The sequence below is a fragment of the Nerophis ophidion genome, linkage group LG19 (genome assembly GCF_033978795.1).
Source record: "Nerophis ophidion isolate RoL-2023_Sa linkage group LG19, RoL_Noph_v1.0, whole genome shotgun sequence".
In the NCBI taxonomy this organism is placed as follows: Eukaryota; Metazoa; Chordata; class Actinopteri; order Syngnathiformes; family Syngnathidae; genus Nerophis; species Nerophis ophidion.
The window spans coordinates 23,292,189-23,313,692 of NC_084629.1; the positions used below are offsets into that span (position 1 = coordinate 23,292,189).

A 21,504-nucleotide genomic window follows, 5' to 3' on the forward strand; every position below is an offset into this window, starting at 1 on the left:
CTGCTTTAATTGCATAGTAAAGATGTAGTTCAAAATATGACCATACTTTTATGTTTATATCTAAAAGTCATGTAAACTACGTGCTTGCCTTTTGTTAGGTTTCCGGTCTCAAATATGGAACAAAATACAACTACCGAGTATTTGCTGAAAATGCAGCTGGAATCTCGGATCCATCCAACATCATTGGACCTCTGCTGGCCGACGACCCACACAGTGAGACGAGCAGTGGTTCATCACTGCAGCACTTTTTCTTTATTCGTCTTTGTTAATATGTCAGTAAACAACGTGGCGCCATTTAAGACATTTTTTTCAACCATACCATTTTCTCCCTGCATTTACAGCCGCTCCGACTCTTGACTTGAGCGCATTCAAAGACGGCCTTGAGGTTATTGTACCACAACCTCTCACAATTAGAGTTCCTACCACTGGCTATCCTACCCCAGTCGCCAAGTGGACGTTCGGCGAGAAGGAGCTGACTGGCACCGATGAACGCGTCACTCTGACAACCAGGCCCACATTTGCAGAGTTAGTCGTCACACCAAGTGTTCGGCCAGACAAAGGCATCTACACCCTTCAGCTGGAAAATGATGTTGCGTCTGTCTCTGGCGAGATTGAAGTCAACGTCATTGGTAGGAAAAACGATATGCTCAGTTCGCCCACAATCTGAAGCATCTCTAACAGGTCATACAATTTGTTGCCAACCCTCTCCAGCTGCACCCAGTGCACCCAAAGACTTTAAGGCACTGGAAGTGACCCGTAATCATGTTCACCTGGCCTGGGAAGCTCCAGAGCATGACGGAGGAAGTCCACTGACAGGCTACCAGGTTGAAAAACGAGAGGTATCCCGCAAGACGTGGGCCAAGGTACGACGGTTAAATTATTACGAGTCATGCCATCTCCTACCTCTGCCCAAATTACCTCGCCTCTCTTCCTGTCTGCACCAGGTGGCCACAGGTATCCAGGATCAGGAGATGACTGTCACTGACGTGGTTGAAGGGAAGGAGTATCTGTTCAAGGTCACAGCCTGCAACAAATGTGGACCAGGAGAACCTGCATACATTGATGATCCCATAAATGTATCCTCTCCTGCCAGTGAGTCAAGCAGTAACATTTTTGACACTGAACTGAAAATCCCCAGACTGGAGTAATAAAACTACAGAGCACCTCTAATGTCTTTTTGTCCTCCAGCCGTCCCTGACCCTCCGGAGAACCTGAGATGGAGAGACAAGTCAGCCAGCAGCATCTTCCTGACCTGGGAGCCTCCAAAGTATGACGGCGGTAGTGGCATCCGTGGATACAATGTTGACCGTTGCGAAAGAGGAAGTGATAGGTGGGAGCCCTGCGGCGACCTGGTTCCTGAACTGAAGTTACAAGTGACTGGTCTGATTGAGGGCCAGTGGTACTCATACAGAGTCCGAGCCTTAAACCGCCTCGGGGCCAGCCGGCCCTGCAAGGCCACAGATGAAATCCAGGCTGTAGATGCCAAAGGTAAAGAGGCAGAGAAAGTGTTCTCAATACGTAGACTGAAAAATGTGTAATGATGTCAGGCTGTATTAAACCCAATTAAATATTGATCCTTCTCGTGTGTATGCGTAGAGCCACCAGAGATCCTACTAGACGTCAAGCTACTTGCTGGTCTGACTGCTAAAGCTGGTAGCAAGATTGAACTGCCCGCTGAGGTGAAGGGAAAACCTGAGCCCCGGGTGAAGTGGACCAAGGCCGACCTGGTTCTCAAAGCAGATGATCGAGTCACCATTGACACCAAACCAGGACACTCCACCGTCACCATCTCCAAGACCAAACGAGATGACAGCTCCACCTACATCATTGAGGCTACAAACAGCTGTGGTCGCGCTACTGCTACTGTTGACGTTAACATCCTTGGTTAGTGTGTCTATAGTGGATGCTGCAAAATGAGGTCTATGTGTGATTTTTATTTTTTACAACCTCCCTTTGCAGATAAGCCTGGTCCCCCAGCTGCCTTTGACATCTCTGAAATTACCAATGAGTCCTGTTTCCTGGCCTGGAACCCGCCACGTGATGACGGAGGCTCCAAAGTCACCAACTACATTGTCGAGCGACGTGCTGCAGACAGTGAAATCTGGCACAGGCTCTCCTCCACTGTCAAACCAACAACCTACAGAGCAGTGGATTTGACCAAGTTCAAGGAGTACATATTCAGGGTCTTTGCTGAGAACCAGTTTGGTGTGGGTCTACCAGCAGAACATCCTTCCATCATTGCAAGATATCCCTTTGGTAAGTCGTGTGATACATTATGCATTGTAGATACTCCTGGTACAGTCCTGGAATTCTTTGGGAACGTCTTGTTGTCAACAATTCATCACCAACTTCTATTTTTATAGACACCCCTGGACCACCCTACAAGTTGGAGCCCTCTGACATTACTAAGGACTCAGTGAGTCTAAGCTGGTACGAGCCTGACGAGGATGGAGGCAGCCCAATCACTGGGTACTGGGTAGAGCGATATGAACCTGACCACGACAGGTGGATCCGATGCAATAAGCTGCCTATTAAAGACACCAACTACAGGTTTGTTGTTTTGTAAAAATGTGTCTTTATGCATCCATTAAAACATTTTTCATTTTTCACTGCAGAGTCAAAGGTCTTCCCACCAGGAAGAAGTATAAGTTCAGAGTCCTCGCTGAAAATCTGGCTGGAACTGGAAAGCCAAGCAAGGAAACTGAACCAGTCCTTGTGAAAGATCCGATAGGTACAACTCTTAGATCCCATTCTAATGATTGCATGTAACTTGTTGCTTGACTCTGTTGGGATTTTCTGTATCTTAAAATCTGACATATCCTTTAGATCCTCCATGGCCTCCTGGTAAACCCACAGTGAAAGACGTGGCAAAGACGTCTTGCTTCCTGATGTGGACCAAGCCAGAGCATGACGGAGGAGCAAAGATCGATGGCTATGTCATTGAGATGCTCAAAAGCGGCACAACAGATTGGATTCGTGTGGCAGAGAATGTCAGCACGACTGAGCACTTTTTGAAGGACCTGATGGAGAAGCAGGAGTACTCGTTCAGGGTGCGTGCGGTCAATGTGGCTGGCGAAAGTGAACCCAGCGAGCCCAGCGATCCCATTCTCTGCAAGGAAAGACTCAGTAAGAACCACAGATTATGATTGGATGTAGAGTTGTCAAATTCTAGACGACAAGTAAATAGCTATCATTCTCGAATTGAAAATGTGGAATTCTACCGCACATTCAGCTGAAGGCAAACAGTCATTAAACTCACTATGCATTGTTTTTCTCAGACCCACCTTCAGCACCTCGCTGGCTTGAGGTCATTAGCATTAGCAGGAGCAGCGCTGACTTGAAATGGACAATTCCCGAGCGTGATGGCGGCTCGCCCATCACCAACTATGTGGTGGAGAAACGGGACGTCCGGCGTAAAGGCTGGCAGACTGTGGACACCACTGTCAAGGAGCTGAAGTCCACCGTAACCCCGTTAAGTGAAGGCTCTCTATACGTGTTCCGTGTTGCAGCTGAGAACGCTGTCGGTGTCGGCCCATTCTGCGAGTTGGAGGATTCTGTGCTGGCTAAGGACACTTTCAGTGAGTTACCCAGGATTTGTGACGAATATTAAGTCTTTTTTGAGTGTGTTGGCTGTACATTGAAGGACGTATCTGTTTTATTTAGCGACTCCCGGGCCACCATATGCCCTCGCCGTTAATGCTGTGACCAAAAGATACGTGGACCTGCAATGGGAGGCACCTAAGAACGATGGTGGCCGACCAATCCTCAGGTAGGTCACATGTTTAGATTCTGAATGCTTAAAATTTTAAGTTGTAAACTAAATTAAAAGATCATCTAAGTTGGTTTATTAAATCTCTTTTAAATCAGCTATAAGTCCAATCACCATCAGTTTATATTGTCTTACGTGTAAAATCTCCGACACAAGCAGTCCTGCAGCATGTTGTCCAACCTTGTCCAACTTGAGCCAAGCTGGACAAGGTTAGTTTTTTGTTGTATTTTAGTGAAGTCATATACAAAAGATAAATATGGTAGGCTATAGGCGAGTAAGAGCTCGCAGCTACACCACATGTCAATAACAATATGTACGTACCAATAAAAAATATCAAATATTTAAATGTGAGTATTACCTACAGATTCAAAGTCTCTAAGGCAGAAACGTGTTAAAAAGATTCCACTTACAAAGGTTTCTGCACATTAAATTTACAGATTGATTTTATTAATTATTGTTACCAGAAGGTGTTGCCAAAAAAACAATTAACGCTCCACTTTAATTTAAAGACAGCATATGTCCATTTCAGACGTATAATATTAAATAGGTCAGTGTTTTTCATACCTACTATTGTTCTCTGTTAGATTAATTTCTCTTGATTAAGCCTGTTCTAATGTTCCACAACACAGTAAAGAAAAGTATATATGGTTTTTGGTGATAATCTATCAAATCGATATTGCTATCATAAAAAAGTGGGAAAAGTTGATTTAGGACACCCCCTAATTAAAACTAAAAAGTACTTAAACAAGTATTTACACACTACAAAAAAGACCTGACAAAATATAAGATACAAGGACTAGATTTTAGAAAAAACATTAACAACTAGTAGCTAGTTAATTGTACTTGATTAAACATTCTAAAATAAGATTTGTATATCTAGAAATTGGCAGAACTTTTAAGCTAGAAATAAGTATTTTATTATGAAAACAAGCATTATTCAACATGGAGTTCCTGAATTAAACATCCCTGGGATGTTGAAGAATCGATTTGTGGGGAAAACCAAAATATTTTATTGGAATAGTTATTTTCCCAATTTTAACATTTTTGAAGTAGAATAGTCAAACTATAATTATACATGATAAAATACAAATTATGATCTAAAGTCAATGACTAAAGATAAATAAATAGTTTTTAAAACTAAGGAAATTTCTCATTTTAATCTTGGCAAGTGACAAATTATTTGCAGTGCAATATTATGAATGTACGCTTAATTTTCTGTGACGGTACAGGTATTCTCTTGAGAAGAAGGAAAAGCTTGGAACTCGCTGGGTAAAGTGTGGAAAGACTTCTGGGCCCGACTGCAAGTACAGAGTGACGGACATCATAGAGGGAACCGAAGTTCAGTTCCAGGTCCGCGCCGAAAACGAGGCTGGAGTCGGACATCCAAGTGAACCCACAGAGATCTTAACTATTGAAGACCCAACAGGTTTGTCAACTGAACCACACAGGAGTCCACTGATTAGGCTTACTTAGACGAGAGCTAAAAAAATATCACTTGTTGTCTCTGTAGGGGTCCCGTCTCCTCCCGTTGACCTACATGTCACTGCGGCCAGCAGGACCTTCCTGTCCATTGGCTGGAAGCCTCCACAGAGGGACGGTGGCTCCCCCATCACTGGCTACCACATTGAGATGTGTGAGGCCGGAACAGAAAAATGGATGAGAGTTAACTCTCGTCCTGTTAAGGAGCTTAAGTACACAGTGGAAGAAGGAATTGTTCCTGAGAAGGAATATATCTTGCGAGTGAGAGCAATTAATGCTGTGGGAGTGAGCGATCCCTCAGATATTTCAGAGAACGTTTTTGCCAAAGATTCTGACTGTAAGGATGTGTGGGTCTCAGCATGTCATTAATGTGGTTTATTTTATTTCATGCTTGTTCCTTTCTGTATCACCAGGCAACCCAACACTAGACTTTCAGACCCTTGACCTGGTTGTGGTTGAGACAGAGAAGCTGCACATCCCAGTTCCTTTCAAAGCTGTCCCCTCACCAAAAATCACCTGGCACAAAGATGGTAAAGAGCTTAAGGTCGACCATCGTCTTGGCTTAAGGTTGGTGCCAGATTTCGCTCATGTTCCTGCTCGGTCTGTTTAAGGGAGCGGTGGCTGATGGAAATGTTTGTGTTCTTTAGGAAAGAGTATACTTCCTGTCACCTTGAAATCGATAGCAGTCTTCATGCGGACGCAGGCCAATACAAAGTGACTCTAGAGAATAAACTAGGAGCTGCCAGCGGCACCATCAACGTCAAAGTCATCGGTAGTCATCTAAAACACTTGCTGTGTAAATGCCAATCCCTTTAATTTTTCTAACCATTGTCAAAACGTCTCCAATCGTCAGGTCTTCCGGGCCCATGTAAGGAAATTGTGGCCTCTGAGATCACCAAAAATTCCTGCAAGGTCTCCTGGGATCCTCCTGACTATGACGGTGGGACCCCCATTCTGCACTATGTCCTGCAGGTCAGTAGCATTGTGGTTTTACATATTTTTCTTCATGTTTCTTTTTTTCCTGATAACCAAATGATGACAGCCAGACTTAAAGTAGTCTATATTCAAATTATGAACATGCAGTTGTCACCACAGAACAAAAACTATCTAATAGTGCAACAGATCAAATTGAAAGTTGTTACATTTGGAAAATAAATGCAATTTACGAATGTGACTGAACGATTTTGAGTGCAACTGTGTGTTAACTGGAATGTGCTTGCAGCAGTCCGGCTGCTCTTTATTAGTATTGAGTTGCGTGTTATGGAGGGACTCCTGCGACATTGGTTTTTAGATCCACAAGCCTGAGTTGTTCCAGAAACAAGCTGGCTATTTTTCTCTCAATTGCTGACTGTTGTTATGCTCCGGCAGCGGCGTGAGGCTGGCAGAAGGACATATGTCAACATGATGTCCGGGGAGAACAAGTTGAGCTGGACTGTCAAAGACCTCATCCCCAATGGAGAGTACTATTTCAGGGTCCAGGCCATAAACAAGATTGGAGGAGGAGAGTTTATTGAGCTACGAAACCCCGTCATTGCTGAAGATCAGAAACGTAAGAACAGGCAGACGTCCTTATAGCAGTTTGGCCATAGATGCTTCATTGTGTTGTGCTTTTTTGCAACATAATTGTGTCTCATCTCACATCAGATCCCCCTGACCCGCCGGTGGATGTGGAGACCCACAATCCCACATCAAGCACCATAACGCTGACTTGGAAGCCTCCCATGTACGACGGAGGTTCTAAGATTATGGGTTATATCCTGGAGCGACAGAAGAAGGGTGAAGACAAATGGGACCGGTGCAATGACTTCCTGGTTCCGGTACTTTCCTATACCGTCCGAGGGCTGACAGAGGGAAAGAACTACGCCTTCAGAGTCAAAGCTGAAAATGCAGCCGGCGTCAGCGAGCCATCACGCAGCACCCTGTTTGTCAAGGCCTCGGAGGCTGTTGGTAAGGATCAACTGCTGTCACTTTATGTTTTCTACTAGAGATGTAGCTGCCGTTGCCTCAGTGTTGTTTTGTCTGGCTTTTGTCATCAGATGCTCCCAAAGTGTTCCTCAGCGGCAGTCTGCAATCTGGCCTCTGCGTGAAGCGAGGCTGTGAAATCATCTTGGACGCCAACATTTCTGGCTCACCGTACCCTGAGATCACCTGGTACTGGAACAACCAGGTTATCCGACCCGAGTCACCGCGCAAGAGGACAGTGAAACCACTGAGGAAGAAGGTGGAGAAGAAGGAAGAAATTGAAGGGGAAAAGAAAGAGGAAAAGACGGAGGGAGCCGTCCCAGAAGAGAAAGCAGAAGAGAAGAAGGAGGAGGTTGTTGAACCCGAGGTGGAAGAGCCAGACTCCTCAACTCTTTGCGAGCGTCTATCCATCAACAACAGCAGGAGAGGCGTGTCCTCTGTGGTTGTCAGTGACTCAATCCGTCCTGACCACGGCGTCTACATGGTGAAGGTGGAGAACGACCACGGCATCGCTTCAGCCACCTGCGATGTCAACGTCCTTGGTGAGAACTTCAGTCTTTCTGCTCCATTTCTGTCTCTCTTTGTGATTCTTAATTAAGTCAAATGCCTTTTGAGGATTGGGCAGACCTCAGCTATGATCAAATGTTACTCTTTTCAAATCAAACTGAATCTGACTAATAGGACAGCACATTTTTGCATGATATTAGTCAAAGAAAAAAGACAGCACTAAACTGCTTTTAGAAATCATCAGGGTCTAATAGTGTTAACTTATTGTTAGACACCCCTGGACCTCCACTCAACTTCCAGTTTGAAGAGGTGAGGAATAACTCCGTGATCTGCAAGTGGGATCCCCCTCTGGATAATGGCGGCAGTGAGATCCTCAACTACATACTGGAGAAGAAGGACAACTCCAAGCTGGAGCTTGGATACAGTTGCGTCACTTCAACGCTGAGAGGATGTCGCTATCTTGTGCCCAAACTTATTGAGAAGAAAGAGTACATCTTCAGAGTTGTAGCCGAGAACAAGTATGGAGCTGGTCCACCCTGTATTTCCAAACCTCTTGTTGCCAAGAATCCCTTTGGTATGTCGCATGTAAATGATTCTCATCAACAAATGACCGGGTTCACATCAGCTGCATTAGTAAAATAAGACATGTAATTCCTCCGTCCTTTTCAGAACCACCAGAGGCTCCTGAAAAGCCACAGGTAGATGATATTACAGCCAACAGTATGCTGGTCACCTGGAACGAACCAAATGACAACGGCAGCCCCATTCTGGGATACTGGGTGGAGCGACGTGAGATCAACAGCTCTCGCTGGACTCGCGTCAATAGGTGGAGAAATGTAACAGATTTCCATTGACCTTCCGTATTTGAAGTGCTAACATTTTTTTATCCGTTGACATTAACAGAAACATTGTGCCTGCCACCGAGCTGAATGTGGAAGGACTCATCGAAGGCCTGACTTATATCTTCAGAGTGGCAGCCGAAAACCAGGCGGGGCCTGGAAAGTTCAGTGTTCCGTCAGATCCTAAGACAGCCCACGCCCCAATTTGTACGCAAAAGAAACCAATTCAGCATCACACAAAAAACCAGAATAGAGTAGTACAGTACATATTTGATCTATGTCTGTTTTTTTTGTGCAGTACCTCCCGGGCCACCAGTCCCCCGAGTGGTTGCAACGACGGACCACTCTATCGATGTTGAATGGGATGTGCCTGCCGACGATGGAGGAGGAGAGATCCTGGGATATCACGTGGATAAGGTTAGATAACAAATGCTTTTAATATGTGAACACACAGCCGTCAGACTGTTTTACCTTTTCACTGGTGTTCTTCAGGCTATGGCTGGTAGCAAAGACTGGTCCAGGGCTACAGAACGTCCATGGAAGACTCGAGCATTTACAGTGTATGGAGTCCGTGAGGGAGCCAAGTACCTCGTCAGAGTCATTGCCTGCAATTCTGCTGGAGAGGGAACACCGGGTTTCACAGAGTCAGTGTTTGTGAGGAATCCTGCAGGTCAGCCAGGGAACCATACAAATAGAGGAATGTAATGTTAAATATGATGAATAAATTCTTACTGTTACTTTCTGGCTCCACTTTTACAGAGATGCCTGTGATTGAGCTAGACATTAAAGTCAAGAACGGTGTGGTCATTAAAGCTGGTGAGACTCTTCGAGTTCCGGCCACAGTCACCGGTAAACCCTACCCGACCATCACTTGGACAGTGGATGATGCCAAACCAAACAAAGATCGTGTGGAGATCCTCACAGAAGGCAATGACAGCATTGTTATAATTAAAAACGCTCAGAGAAAAGACTGCGGAAAATACCAGATATCTGCATGCAACCCCAGCGGCATCAAGTCTGCCTCCACTCGGGTAGATGTCATGGGTAAGCGGACATAAAAAAGGTAAGGTTTTTGGCCAGAAAATGCAAATAGATGATAATCTTTTTGTGTGCAGATGTTCCTGGACCTGTCACAGAACTAAAGCCAGTGGTTGTCACCCGTAAGATGATATTCCTGAACTGGGATGACCCCGTGGATGATGGTGGAAGTGACCTGACTGGCTTCCTTGTGGAGCGCAAAGATGCCAAAATGCACACATGGAGGCAACCTGTTGAAACTGCTTCTTCCAAGTGTGAATGTGTCGGCATCATGGAGGGACAAGAGTACATGTTCCGTGTCATTGCCAGGAACAAGTATGGCCTGGGCCCACCTGTTGAGCTGGGACCCCTCAAGGCTGTGGATCCACTAGGTGGGGCTAGAAATCCCTCATATCTGATTGGTGTATCCCTCTATTGGTGTAGTGTATGTCCATATGTTTTAAATGGTTACTTTGTTGGTTCTGCAGGACCACCATCATATCCCGAGAAGTTCCACTACACAGATCGCACAAAGAACTCAATCACCCTGGCCTGGAAGCCACCTCGCAATGACGGGGGCAGTCCTGTTATTGGGTATTTTGTGGAGAAGAAGCGACAAGATCAGACAGCCTTTGAGCCCTGTAACACGGAGATCTGCCCTAACATGACCATGACTGTGGAGGGCTTGGATGAGGATTGGATGTATGAGTTCAGGATTAAGTGCGCTAATCTTATTGGAGAAAGCGAGCCTTCTATTCCACTGACCGTGGTCATTCAAGATGATGAAGGTACTTTTAAATGCTGCCGAATGATCAACATGCTTTGTTGCTTTGTAAGAAAAAAACATGACATTGGAGCAGGTTGAAAGCTTTTTGAACATTTTTTGTTTAGTATACATTCATGTGATTCCTTGTCCTTCCCAGTGGCTCCTGAGATCCACATGCTGAAGATATTCAAAGGCGACCGCATCACTGTGAAAAAGGGCGAACCCATCGAGATCCCAGCTGACATCATTGGGCTTCCCATTCCTAAAGTAGAGTGGTCCAAAGATGATGTAGTTATTGCGAAGCCAACAGAAAGCCTGCTGATGGACACAGAGGTGACCGGCAGGATGAACTGCAAGTCAACGTTGTCCATCCCTGCAGCCAACCGGAAGGATCATGGCAGTTACACCCTTTGTGCTTCCAACAACATGGGGTCAGCCAAACACACAACCTCTGTCATGGTGCTAGGTGAGTCAAAACATACATTGATGCCGCTAAGTTATGATCTGGAAAATGTGATATAGAACCATGCCGGTACGACTCCTTCTTATGACATACGTAGCTCGGGCCAATTGCATAGAACCTTATTACTGACAATGGACATTTTAAATTACAGACATGATTGTTGATGGGTTGACTTACAGTTAGTCATAAAAGCTAGAAAATCCTGCGTGGTGGAGCAAATGAAAATGATTACTTTGCGTTGACCATACCTTCAAAGTAGTTATTTTCAAGATACATGTTTCTGGAAAATCTGTAATGAGGTGGTGACTTGTCCAGTGTGTACCCCGCCTTCCGCCCGAATGCAGTTCAGATAGGCTCCAGCACCCCCCGGGAACCCAAAAGAGACGCGGTAGAAAATGGATGGATGGATGGATGTTTCTGAAAAATGTGTATTCAAACTTGTTAGCTTTCAAAAGAACCCAAAGCTCTAGTCCAAATAGTTTAAAGACAGCTTTCCAGTTACTTTGGCTATGACTTTTATTTCCGAAAAGAAGGTGTTAACCAGCCAGTGTGTTACAAATTTTCCTCTCTCCAAATAGACCGGCCCCTTCCTCCCAGGAATGTGACTGTGTCGGACATCAAGGCAGAGTCCTGCTACCTCCAGTGGGATGCGCCCTTGGATGATGGTGGCAGCGAGCTGACTAACTATATCGTTGAGAAGAGGGATAAGTCACCAGAGGAAGGAAAGGAAGTAGAACCAAAATGGGTGGAGGTTACCAACACCATTGTTGACAGAAAATATCGGGTAAGTCCTGTCAGCGCTTCTTTTGCCTACACGCGGTAAAAGACAATTTGTTGACTCAACTCAGTCATGTCATCTTGTTTTTACTGAGTTATGTTGAGTCAACTTATAGTGTTAAGTATATTACTCTTCAAAACATGAGAGGATGCCACATTCAGTCCGTTGTTAGATGAACTTGCAAATATTAGTTGTGATAACTTTAAAGAGGTTACTTCAGCATATTTGATCAGGTTCCTACAACTGAAAGTCAAGTTGGCTCAACATGGTAAATGGTCTGTATTAATACAGTGCGTCACTATACCTGAGTATATATTTGGATATGTATACACACAAACATTATACATCACATTAGGGCTGGGCGATATGACTAAAAAAATTATCACAATATAAGTGTTTCATATCAGTCGATATCGATAATTATCGATAAAAAAAAAAAACTATTCTAAATAAAGACCAGGAGAAAAAAGGCTGAATTTAAATACTTTTATTTTAAATATAACCTTTAACCTTTAGAACGAGGTCAGATTTAAGAAAAACAGTCAAATAAATGAAAATACTGGTCGATGTGCAAATATTGACATTAAATAAATGCTTACCCAGACTTCTCAACTATGCTGAGCGGTAGCATGTCCTTCGCTAATTGATACACCACTGCATCCCCTTATTTCTTTACAATGTTTTGAATTTGTGTCGTATGGCACTGCTGCCGAGTGCCTCTCGATGGTGGTCTGTTGTTGCCGCTTCGGTGCTGTTCCACTTGCACCCGCTGATGTTGTGGCTGTTTGCTGCTGTACTCCAGCGGGTGAGAGCGGCTCAGGTGGTAAAATAAGTTTGTCGTGTTCCAAGACTTGGTCGGGACGACGACCTTGCAAAGTTTGCAGACAGTATTACTCTGATTCGTATCAGACTTAAACAATCCAAAATACTGCCAAACTGGTGACGTGACGTTTCCTTTTTTATTTACAATTTCCTCTCGTGCTGCCGCACTCATATTCCCGTTTCGTTGATTTACGTGGACCCCGACTTAAACAAGTTGAAAAACTTATTCGGGTGTTACCATTTAGTGGTCAATTGTACGGAATATGTACTGTACTGTGCAATCTACTAATAAAAGTATCTATCAATCGTTGCTTTTTTTCCCCTGTTAGCATTTTCCAGAATGCCTTGCGGTTCAGGCTCGGCCGCGATAGGTCGAGAGGCTAAAGCCCTTCCTTTGCCTACACCCCCCAGAATGCCTTACGGTTCCGGCTTTGCGTTTCTTACTATTTTTTTCTAACAGAACTCAGTGAAATTATCGAACATTCTATCGACCCCATTTTCTATTGATATTGAACACATGTCCATCGCGATATATATCGTTATCGTTTTATCGCCCAGCCCTACATCACATTCACCCATTCACACACAAGGTGCTCTGCTTCAAGCCTGCAACTCTACAAGGCGTCCACTCTGCCTACTGAGCCATTCCGCCCGTATGGTTGGTTGAAGTTTATTTCAAACATGTACACAGTTTAAATATGATACATCACATATTTCACATATTTTCATTTTTCTTTACAAAATGTCCAAAATGGAGTAAGAAGAAGCAAAGCTTATTTAATCCTACACATATGTTCTCTTCTTGTTCTCAATTTATAACACAATTTACATCAATGAACTCTAAATACAACAGTTTTCTTAATAAATAGTTCAGTCAGTTATGATTCACTTAATTAGATGAATAATATCTTGTTATTGGAACGTTCAAGATGTTTATCATAATTATTATTCTTTGTACTTTGTAAATACTTATTTAAACAGCCTCTTAAACAGGATCATATTGGTGCATTGTTTAACTTCTTTGCTTCATCCATTCCATAATTGAATTCCGCATACTGATATGCTAAATGTTTCAAGTGTTGTATGTGAATACAAGTGTTTTAAGTTTATGTTTCTTTAAAGTTATATTTCTCCTCTTTTGTTAACAAGATTTGTTTTACATTCTTGGGCAGCAGGTTATAGTTTGCATCATGTTTAGCTGTTTGCAAATGCACCAAATTGTGGAGTTTCAGTATTTTGGATTTAATAAATAAAGGGTTTGTATGTTCCCTATAACCAACATTATGTATTAATCCACCTGACTTTTTGCTAGTGAATAAAGTTTACTTTTGTAGTTATTTCCCTATATTTCTACACAATAACTCAGGTATGGTAACACCAGCAAGCAGTAGAGAATATGAGGTGATTTTTTTTTTGGTTTCGGACAAGGGTCGATGACCTTTAACAGAGCTATTTGAGACCATTTTCCACCAAATTACACTCACCTAGAGCTGCAAACTCTGTTTGATTCCTAATATGATGATAAGTCTACTATAGTATTTATGAAATCAAACAGGAGACAGAAAATGACTAACATTTAATTTCTGGTTGTTACGAAGCAAAAACACCAAGTTCTTTTGAATTCTAGGGGTGAATACTCTCAAACCCTTTATTTATAAAATAAAAATGTTGAAATTCAAGGACTTGGTGCTTTTACAAACAGCTAAAATTATGTACAAAGCAAATTATAACCTGCTATCCAAGAATGTCCAAAAAACTATTCTCAAATAAAAAGGAAAAATATAACCTTAAAGAAAAATCCAACTTAAAAAAATTGTATGCATGTACAGCATGTGCAACATTTAGCATATCAGTATGTAGAATTGGAATAGATTAGGCAAGAAAATGAAACAATGTACAGATATGTACCAGTTTAAGAAACTGTTCAAAGACAAAGTCTTCACAAAGTACAAAGAAAAATAATCTTGATAAACATCTTGAACACTTTATAAAAAAAAAAACAGGTAGACTTATTGATGTTATAGCTGGACCATGGATCACTTAATTATTTATGAGAAATGTAATCATTTATAATTATAATGATTTACTTGATCTACTTATTCATGTATTAACTCTTGTGTTACCAAAAGATCAAACAAACATGCTTTAATGAAACAACTACAAATACGTAATCTCTTACATTGTAACTGTATACATGTTTGAAATAAATTGACACCAATCAACCAACAAACAATGGTCATTTCTTTGATTAATAAAAAAAAACAAAAACTTGCACCAATATTCTGAAGGCACACAGTTGTGGCATATTTGCTTTAACTAAAAACAACTGGGAAAACAACCAACTTCGTCAACAGTGAATGCAAATAATTCTGTCCATTAAGCATTAAATGTTCTACTGTCATCAGATTTTTTTTCTTCTTTTTGACATGCCCATTGCTAGCTTACCGAAGATTGACTGCTATAACAATACAATTGCTTGGCAGCAAGAGATGACGCAAGGGGTTGTGACATACATTTCAAAATATAAAAATATGTTCTCTTTTTATTTTACAAGATTACCAAACTCTCTAAAATAACATCTGTTACATTGCTATAAACTAGATGAATAAAATGTAATAGATTACCGGTAAAATTGTTTCAAAGCCAAATAGAGCCAAGGCGGAGGCATGAAAGAGACTCATGCGGCTTCAGAGCCGCGGCTCGCAGACCCATGGTCTAGAATGTATTTTGCTTTATTGATTATAGAAATATTTCTGGCCACCTTATGTTGCATATTTTTTTATGAGATTTCCAGTTCATTTTATTATTTTATTATCTATTATTTCAAGGTTCAACACTGCGCGTGATGTTGAAAGACCCACCTTGACTTATTGTATTTTTGGACTATAGAGCGCACTCGTATATAAGTCACACCCACTAAATTTTGGGGGGAAAAAAATGTTTCCATATATTAGCCGCACCAGACTATGACCAACAGATATATATGTTATGAAAATAGGGTAACACTTCAGTATGGGAAACATATTCACCATTAACTAGTTGCTTATTAGAGTAAAAAAAAGATTTAATTTAGAGCTATGTGGACACTAGGCGAACATATAAGGGTTAGGGTTAGAGTTACTAATAAGCAATATTTCTGAGATTATTGAGGGAAAACTCTTAGTTAATGGCTTACAGGTTGTATAATAAGGCCATGCATAATAAGGCATTAATAAGTCCATATTAATGACTAATTAAGAGCCAATATGTTACTAATTTCCATGTTAATGAGCAACTGATTAATGGTGAATATGTTCCCCATACATGGGCTTCACGGTGGTAGAGGGGTTAGTGCATCTGCCTCACAATACGAAGGTCCTGAGTAGTCCTGGGTTCAATCCCGGGCTCAGGATCTCTCTGGGTGGAGTTTGCATGTCCTCCCCGTGACTGCGTGGGTTCCCTCCGGGTACTCAGGCTTCCTCCCACTCCAAAGACGTGCACCTGGGGATAGGTTGATTGGCAACAATAAATTGGGCCTAGTGTGTGAATGTGAGTGTGAATGTTGTCTGTCTATCTGTGTTGGCCCCTTGCTACCCCAAAAGGGAATAAGCGGTAGAAAATGGATGGATGGATGGATGTTCCCCATACAAAGGTGTTAACGAAAATAGTTATTTACACAGAAATATTTAGTAAATGTTTATTTAGATACCTTAATTGTTTCCAAATGATGTCTGTAACACGGCAGTAAAACGGCTGATCAAACAAAACAGAAGTCATTGTCATGGACCCACTAGCTGCGGAAGCTTGCTGTCCAATCAGCTAAACAGACTTAATAAGTCTCCAGTGATGTTTCGGTGAAATTACAAAACTGAAACAATACAAAAAGAATGCATTGTAAGTTAACAATACAAACAAAAAAACTTGTAAATGTGTTAGCATATTAGCTAATGACCTCGGATAAGCGGAAGAAGATGGATGGATGGATAACGACACTAGCTTCATTACATTAGCACGTACAAATGTGCATCAAAACACTTCTACAGACATCACACAGTGGACAGTTTAGTAAGTAGGAATTGTTTTAGTTATACTGTAAAACGTACAAATGTTGCTTGGAGTGATTTTTGAAGAATCCATACGAGTAAAAACGCTATGGATGGCTCGAAGATCGAACACCAATTGTGCTTTGGGTTGAAAGCTAAGAGGGGCAGTGCAGCACCGCAAAAAAAAATCCATAAATTAATTGTACTGTTTTATAAATGCAGGATTTAAAGCACAACAAAAAACTAGCGGGTTTTATCCCGAACTTTACGGTACTTTCTGTAGTTAACTACATTTCTTTCCTCTTATGGTTTTTTTAATGAGTTTATGCACTTTTTTCTAGTTGAAGTTGTCATAACTCTTCTTACTTTGTTGTGATGGACAATTTGTTAAAATCCTAGTTGTTGTTGAAGTGTGCGCAAATAAAGACTGTCCTCCCCCTGGCTGCTGTAGGTTTGGAACCTGGAAACCAACAAAGCCTACCTATTTCGCGTAAGAGCCGAGAACCGCTACGGCAAGTCTGACCCCTGCACAACGGAGGAAGTTCAGATCACAGACCCCTTCGGCCTCCCAGGCCCACCAGAGAAACCGGCCATCACTGAGTATTCAAGGACCTTCATGACCCTAACCTGGGAGCCACCACTAGATAACGGTGGCTCCATGATCATCGGCTATTGGTTGGAGAAGAGGGACAGAGGCTCTGCCTACTGGTCCAAAGTCAATAAGATGCCTGTTACCAAAAGGGGAATGAAAGGCTGGGAGTACCAGGTTCGTGTTGATCTCTCTTAATCTTGATACCCATCTGGATCTTTTAATTTCATTTGAGCAAAGTCGTGCTTTGTGGAAAATAACAGTGCCTTCTAGTGACATCTAAGATTGATAATGATAATTTTGAAAACTACATGTTTGATAGAAGAAAGGATCTTATGTAATCCTCCGGTCACTACTTGACCTCAATTTGTTCTTTTCCTGCCAGGTGACTCGCCTGATTGAAGGAAATGAGTACGAGTTCAGAGTCGCTGCCTTCAACTCAGCAGGAACTGGACCATTCAGTGGACCATCTGATCCAGCCTTTGCTGTTGACCCTCTAAGTAAGTGTTTAATCATGCTTTTGCATAAAAGTACACAAGCTTTCTCTTTTGCCAACCAAACCAAAATCGCCGTACCCTGCAGCACCTCCCAGCATGCCTGCAGCTCCTGTGGTGGTCGACAAGACAAAACACAACGTTACGTTGTCTTGGAAGCCACCGGAGAAGGACGGCGGAAGCCCCATTAAGGGCTACATCATCCAGATCCAGGATGAGGGCAAATCAGATTGGGTGAGGGTGAATGATCCCGACCACCTGCATCCCACCACTGAGTTCACCGTGCCCAGTCTCCGTGAGCTGAAACGCTACCGCTTCAGAATCATCGCAGTCAACGCCATTGGCGAATCAGACCCCAGCCCCAGCACCAGCGAGGTCTTGATTGAAGATGTCCAGCGTAAGTTTTTTGTCCTACAATAGTTAACAAAAACAAACCGACGTAAAAAATTGTCATTGATTGTTTCCGCTTATGTTTTAGTCCCACCTTCCATAAGCATTGACCTTGTTGTGGATGACCTGCTGTATATCCGTGCTGGAGATCCAATCAGGATCCCTGCCATCATCAAGGGACGTCCTGCACCGAAAGTGACATGGGACTTTGATGGCAAAGCCAAAACTCACAAGAAGAAAAAACTGCACACACTTCCAGTGGACTCTGAGGTGACTTATTCCAAACAAAAGTAAAACCTGTTAGGTGTACATGAGCCATGCTCAACGTGTTTGTGTTTTCTCAGGTTGAGTCTACAGACACCACATCCACTGTGACCATCCCTGTCAGTCTTAGAAGCCACTCTGGACGCTACACCATTACCGCAAAGAACAAGTCTGGACAGAAACACGTCAACGTCAGAGTCAACGTCCTCGGTACTACTTTATTTTTTGAGACGTAAATGGCTTCTTTTGCTACAGTACATCTTTTAACAATTTCGTTATGGCTCAGATGTTCCCGGACCTCCAAAAGAGCTGAGGGTGACGGACATCACTCGTTCGACCATGAGGCTGATCTGGAAACTGCCTGACAATGACGGAGGAGAAAGGATCAAGAGCTACTTCATTGAGAAAAAATGCGTCACTGACAAAGCCTGGACTAAGGTAAATGTTAGCTTGTGTTCAAGATGGCGAAAATTCCAAGAAACATACCTTTTCATAACATGTGAGTTTGCTGAATGATTGTATTTTCTAACTTAATAACAACTTTTGAGTAGAAAGTTGATGTTGCTCACCAAGTTCAGCATAAATGCTGCAGTTTGTAAATAATTAACCGTTAGATCATTTGATTGGTTGTCAGGTAAATGCCGCCTGTGCCAGTCAAGCCTTCGTGGTGCCTGGCCTGCTGGAAGGACAGAACTACTTGTTCAGAGTGCGAGCCGAGAACCGTCTGGGATTCGGTCCATATGCCGTCACCACGGACCCTGCTCAGGCCAGAGACCCAATCTGTGAGAACAAACCTACTTTTCCTCCTAAACACCACAGACTTGAATTGTTTTGTGTGCTAATAATGATCTTCTTGGCTGCCTTCAGATCCACCAGACCCCCCTATACATGTGAAGGTCAATCTGGTGACAAAGAACACAGTCACTCTGAGCTGGGAACCTCCCAAAAATGATGGGGGCTCTCCTGTGAAGCATTACATCATTGAGCGTTTGAGCTGGGACACCAGCGGCAAAGAGAAGGAGACGTGGAAGCAGTGCAACAAGAGAGATGTTGAGGAGCTTACGTTTGTAGTGGAAGACTTGAAAGAGGTTAGTCCTGTTGCTTGTACAATTTAGTTATAGATCATACAAGAGAAAATGCACTGATGCCGAGCTTTTGCTCTTACCTAGGGAGGAGAGTATGAGTTCAGAGTGAAAGCTGTGAATGCTGCCGGACCAAGTAGACCCTCTGCCACCGCCGGACCATTGTTCATTAGGGATCAGACATGTGAGTAGACCCGCCATTTCTTGGAGTTACTGAACGTGCCAGGGATGATGACAAGTGTCAAAAATGAAAATTTCAAACTGCATACGAATCTTTAAGTAGTATAAGTAAATCAAGTAAAACCAAACATATTATTAATAATATTTACCATGATTTCATCTTTGTGCCGTTACAATGGTTGCGCAATTGGATGAAAGCTTTGAAGGTAAACAATTGAACTTCACTGTCTTTTTTTTTACTTGCATGAATAATTCATGACAATTAGGGATGTAATGGTACACAAAAATTTCGGTTCGGTACGTACCTCGGTTTAGAGGTCACGGTTCGGTTCATTTTCGGTATAGTAAGAAAACAACAAAATATAAATTTTTGGGTTATTTATTTACCAAATTTGTAAACAATGGCTTTATCCTTTTAACATTGGGAACAATATAATAATTCTGCCCACGTTAATCAACATTAAACTGCCTCAACTTGTTGCTCAGATTAAATAAAATGACAAAACTTTTCTTCTACATATAAAAAGTGCAACATTAAACAGTTTCAAGTCAACTCATCATGCTTAATTTAGTACAGCATTTGGTAAGCCTGTAGTTGATTTTTATTATGTAAATGTTATATTTTTATCAACATGTGATAGCAGGGACCCTGCCATTCAAACTCGGCTTCTACATTACTAATGATTAATGTAACTATAGCTGAAAAAATAGCACAATAGCAATAGGAGAGATTATTCAGCCCTGAACACCATGGAGTTCATGTAGGCTTAATGATGCAGTTACATTATTAAATCACTAGCATACATACACACACACCTCACAATGAGCTAACACACACACCGCAAAATGAGCTAACGTTAGACTAAAAGTTAATTAGCCTTCACCTCAAGACAGGACTGTGAGCGAGCTGAGCTGCAGTTTGTTTCTAGAACGTGTTCTAGAACGTTTAGTGGGAAGTGTTTATTATAATTTGGGGAGAGTCCGCTGCTCACTTGCTAAACACCTATCTGCTCGACGTTGAAGCTCTGAATACGCACTGCTGATTGGTTGTTACCGCTCTGAATACGCACTGCTGATTGGCTGTTACAGCTATATATGTAACCAATCAGATGGTTGTGTGGGTGGGACAATGCTGGGTGCTGTGTATGAGACAGACGCAGAATGGAGCGGAGCAGCTTGTTAAGACTTCAGCTTACTTCATATGTTCATGTGGAAACTCGTTCGGTACACCTCCAAACCGAACCTGAACCCCCGTACCAAAACGGTTCAATACAAATACACGTACAGTTACACCCCTAATGACAATACACATTAGCAATTTCCACTGTCATTTGTTTTTTTATTTGGTTTGGGGTTAATTTTAGGCCCAATGTGTTAATACGCTACATCAAAAAAATAACTGTTCAATCACAGATGCAGGCGAGGTAAATTTTTGCTAAAGTTTGCGTTTTTAAACATTAATTTTTGCGTCAAATATCACTTTCACTATTTTTTAAAGATACAAAAAATACCATCCAAACAAAATTTGTTGAACGCTTGCTTCAGTCGCAGGTACTCCATGTTACTCCTGCCTAAACGCCGCACTGACGCCGCACTGAATTGCAGGACGGGACGATGATCAGGAGCACCAAAACAAGCCTGCTATTTAGCTAACCATCCAGCTAGCTTACTTATTGTCGTCTCCACAACCACAACATTGACCGCTGTCTTTCCTGCTAATAATATTTAGATGATTACAATCCGAACATTGTCAGTTCTAGAGTATTTATTAGTAGCCAGCGAAAAGGTATATTTTTGATGTGACAGATTTTTGACACCGTAAGTATATTACCCGAGGGGGAAACGCTTTCTGAATTATTTACATGCATGTTTTAGAATTTTACATAATCCATCCATCCATTTTCTACCGCTTATTCCCTTTTGGGGTCGCGGGGGCGCTGACGCCTATCTCAGCTACAATCGGGCGGAAGGCGGGGTACACCCTGGACAAGTTACATAACACTTTCAGCAATAATAATTTTAGTAAATTATCTACTTGAAAAAATAAATGTCCCATATAATGTGGTACATTACACGGGACA

The 21,504-nt window shown here is 42.3% G+C and overlaps 1 protein-coding gene across 1 annotated transcript in view; it reads left to right on the plus strand.

The window, feature by feature from the left end:
* Positions 1-21,504, plus strand: part of ttn.2 (titin, tandem duplicate 2) — a 211,338-nt gene that overhangs the window by 116,461 nt on the left and 73,373 nt on the right. The window contains exons 151-189 of the mRNA XM_061879594.1: positions 99-213; positions 342-629; positions 712-863; positions 945-1,092; positions 1,189-1,488; positions 1,597-1,884; positions 1,960-2,256; positions 2,364-2,550; positions 2,616-2,731; positions 2,827-3,126; positions 3,279-3,578; positions 3,664-3,769; positions 4,999-5,195; positions 5,280-5,585; positions 5,662-5,815; positions 5,896-6,020; positions 6,102-6,220; positions 6,617-6,797; positions 6,893-7,195; positions 7,285-7,752; positions 7,989-8,291; positions 8,387-8,543; positions 8,621-8,763; positions 8,855-8,973; positions 9,049-9,226; positions 9,316-9,600; positions 9,672-9,965; positions 10,062-10,361; positions 10,497-10,805; positions 11,381-11,586; positions 16,876-17,190; positions 17,399-17,513; positions 17,596-17,904; positions 17,986-18,167; positions 18,242-18,371; positions 18,448-18,599; positions 18,796-18,943; positions 19,029-19,249; positions 19,331-19,427. Of these exons, the coding sequence (XP_061735578.1) occupies positions 99-213; positions 342-629; positions 712-863; positions 945-1,092; positions 1,189-1,488; positions 1,597-1,884; positions 1,960-2,256; positions 2,364-2,550; positions 2,616-2,731; positions 2,827-3,126; positions 3,279-3,578; positions 3,664-3,769; positions 4,999-5,195; positions 5,280-5,585; positions 5,662-5,815; positions 5,896-6,020; positions 6,102-6,220; positions 6,617-6,797; positions 6,893-7,195; positions 7,285-7,752; positions 7,989-8,291; positions 8,387-8,543; positions 8,621-8,763; positions 8,855-8,973; positions 9,049-9,226; positions 9,316-9,600; positions 9,672-9,965; positions 10,062-10,361; positions 10,497-10,805; positions 11,381-11,586; positions 16,876-17,190; positions 17,399-17,513; positions 17,596-17,904; positions 17,986-18,167; positions 18,242-18,371; positions 18,448-18,599; positions 18,796-18,943; positions 19,029-19,249; positions 19,331-19,427 (8,413 nt within the window). The remainder of the gene's footprint in view (positions 1-98; positions 214-341; positions 630-711; positions 864-944; positions 1,093-1,188; positions 1,489-1,596; positions 1,885-1,959; positions 2,257-2,363; positions 2,551-2,615; positions 2,732-2,826; positions 3,127-3,278; positions 3,579-3,663; positions 3,770-4,998; positions 5,196-5,279; positions 5,586-5,661; positions 5,816-5,895; positions 6,021-6,101; positions 6,221-6,616; positions 6,798-6,892; positions 7,196-7,284; positions 7,753-7,988; positions 8,292-8,386; positions 8,544-8,620; positions 8,764-8,854; positions 8,974-9,048; positions 9,227-9,315; positions 9,601-9,671; positions 9,966-10,061; positions 10,362-10,496; positions 10,806-11,380; positions 11,587-16,875; positions 17,191-17,398; positions 17,514-17,595; positions 17,905-17,985; positions 18,168-18,241; positions 18,372-18,447; positions 18,600-18,795; positions 18,944-19,028; positions 19,250-19,330; positions 19,428-21,504) is intronic.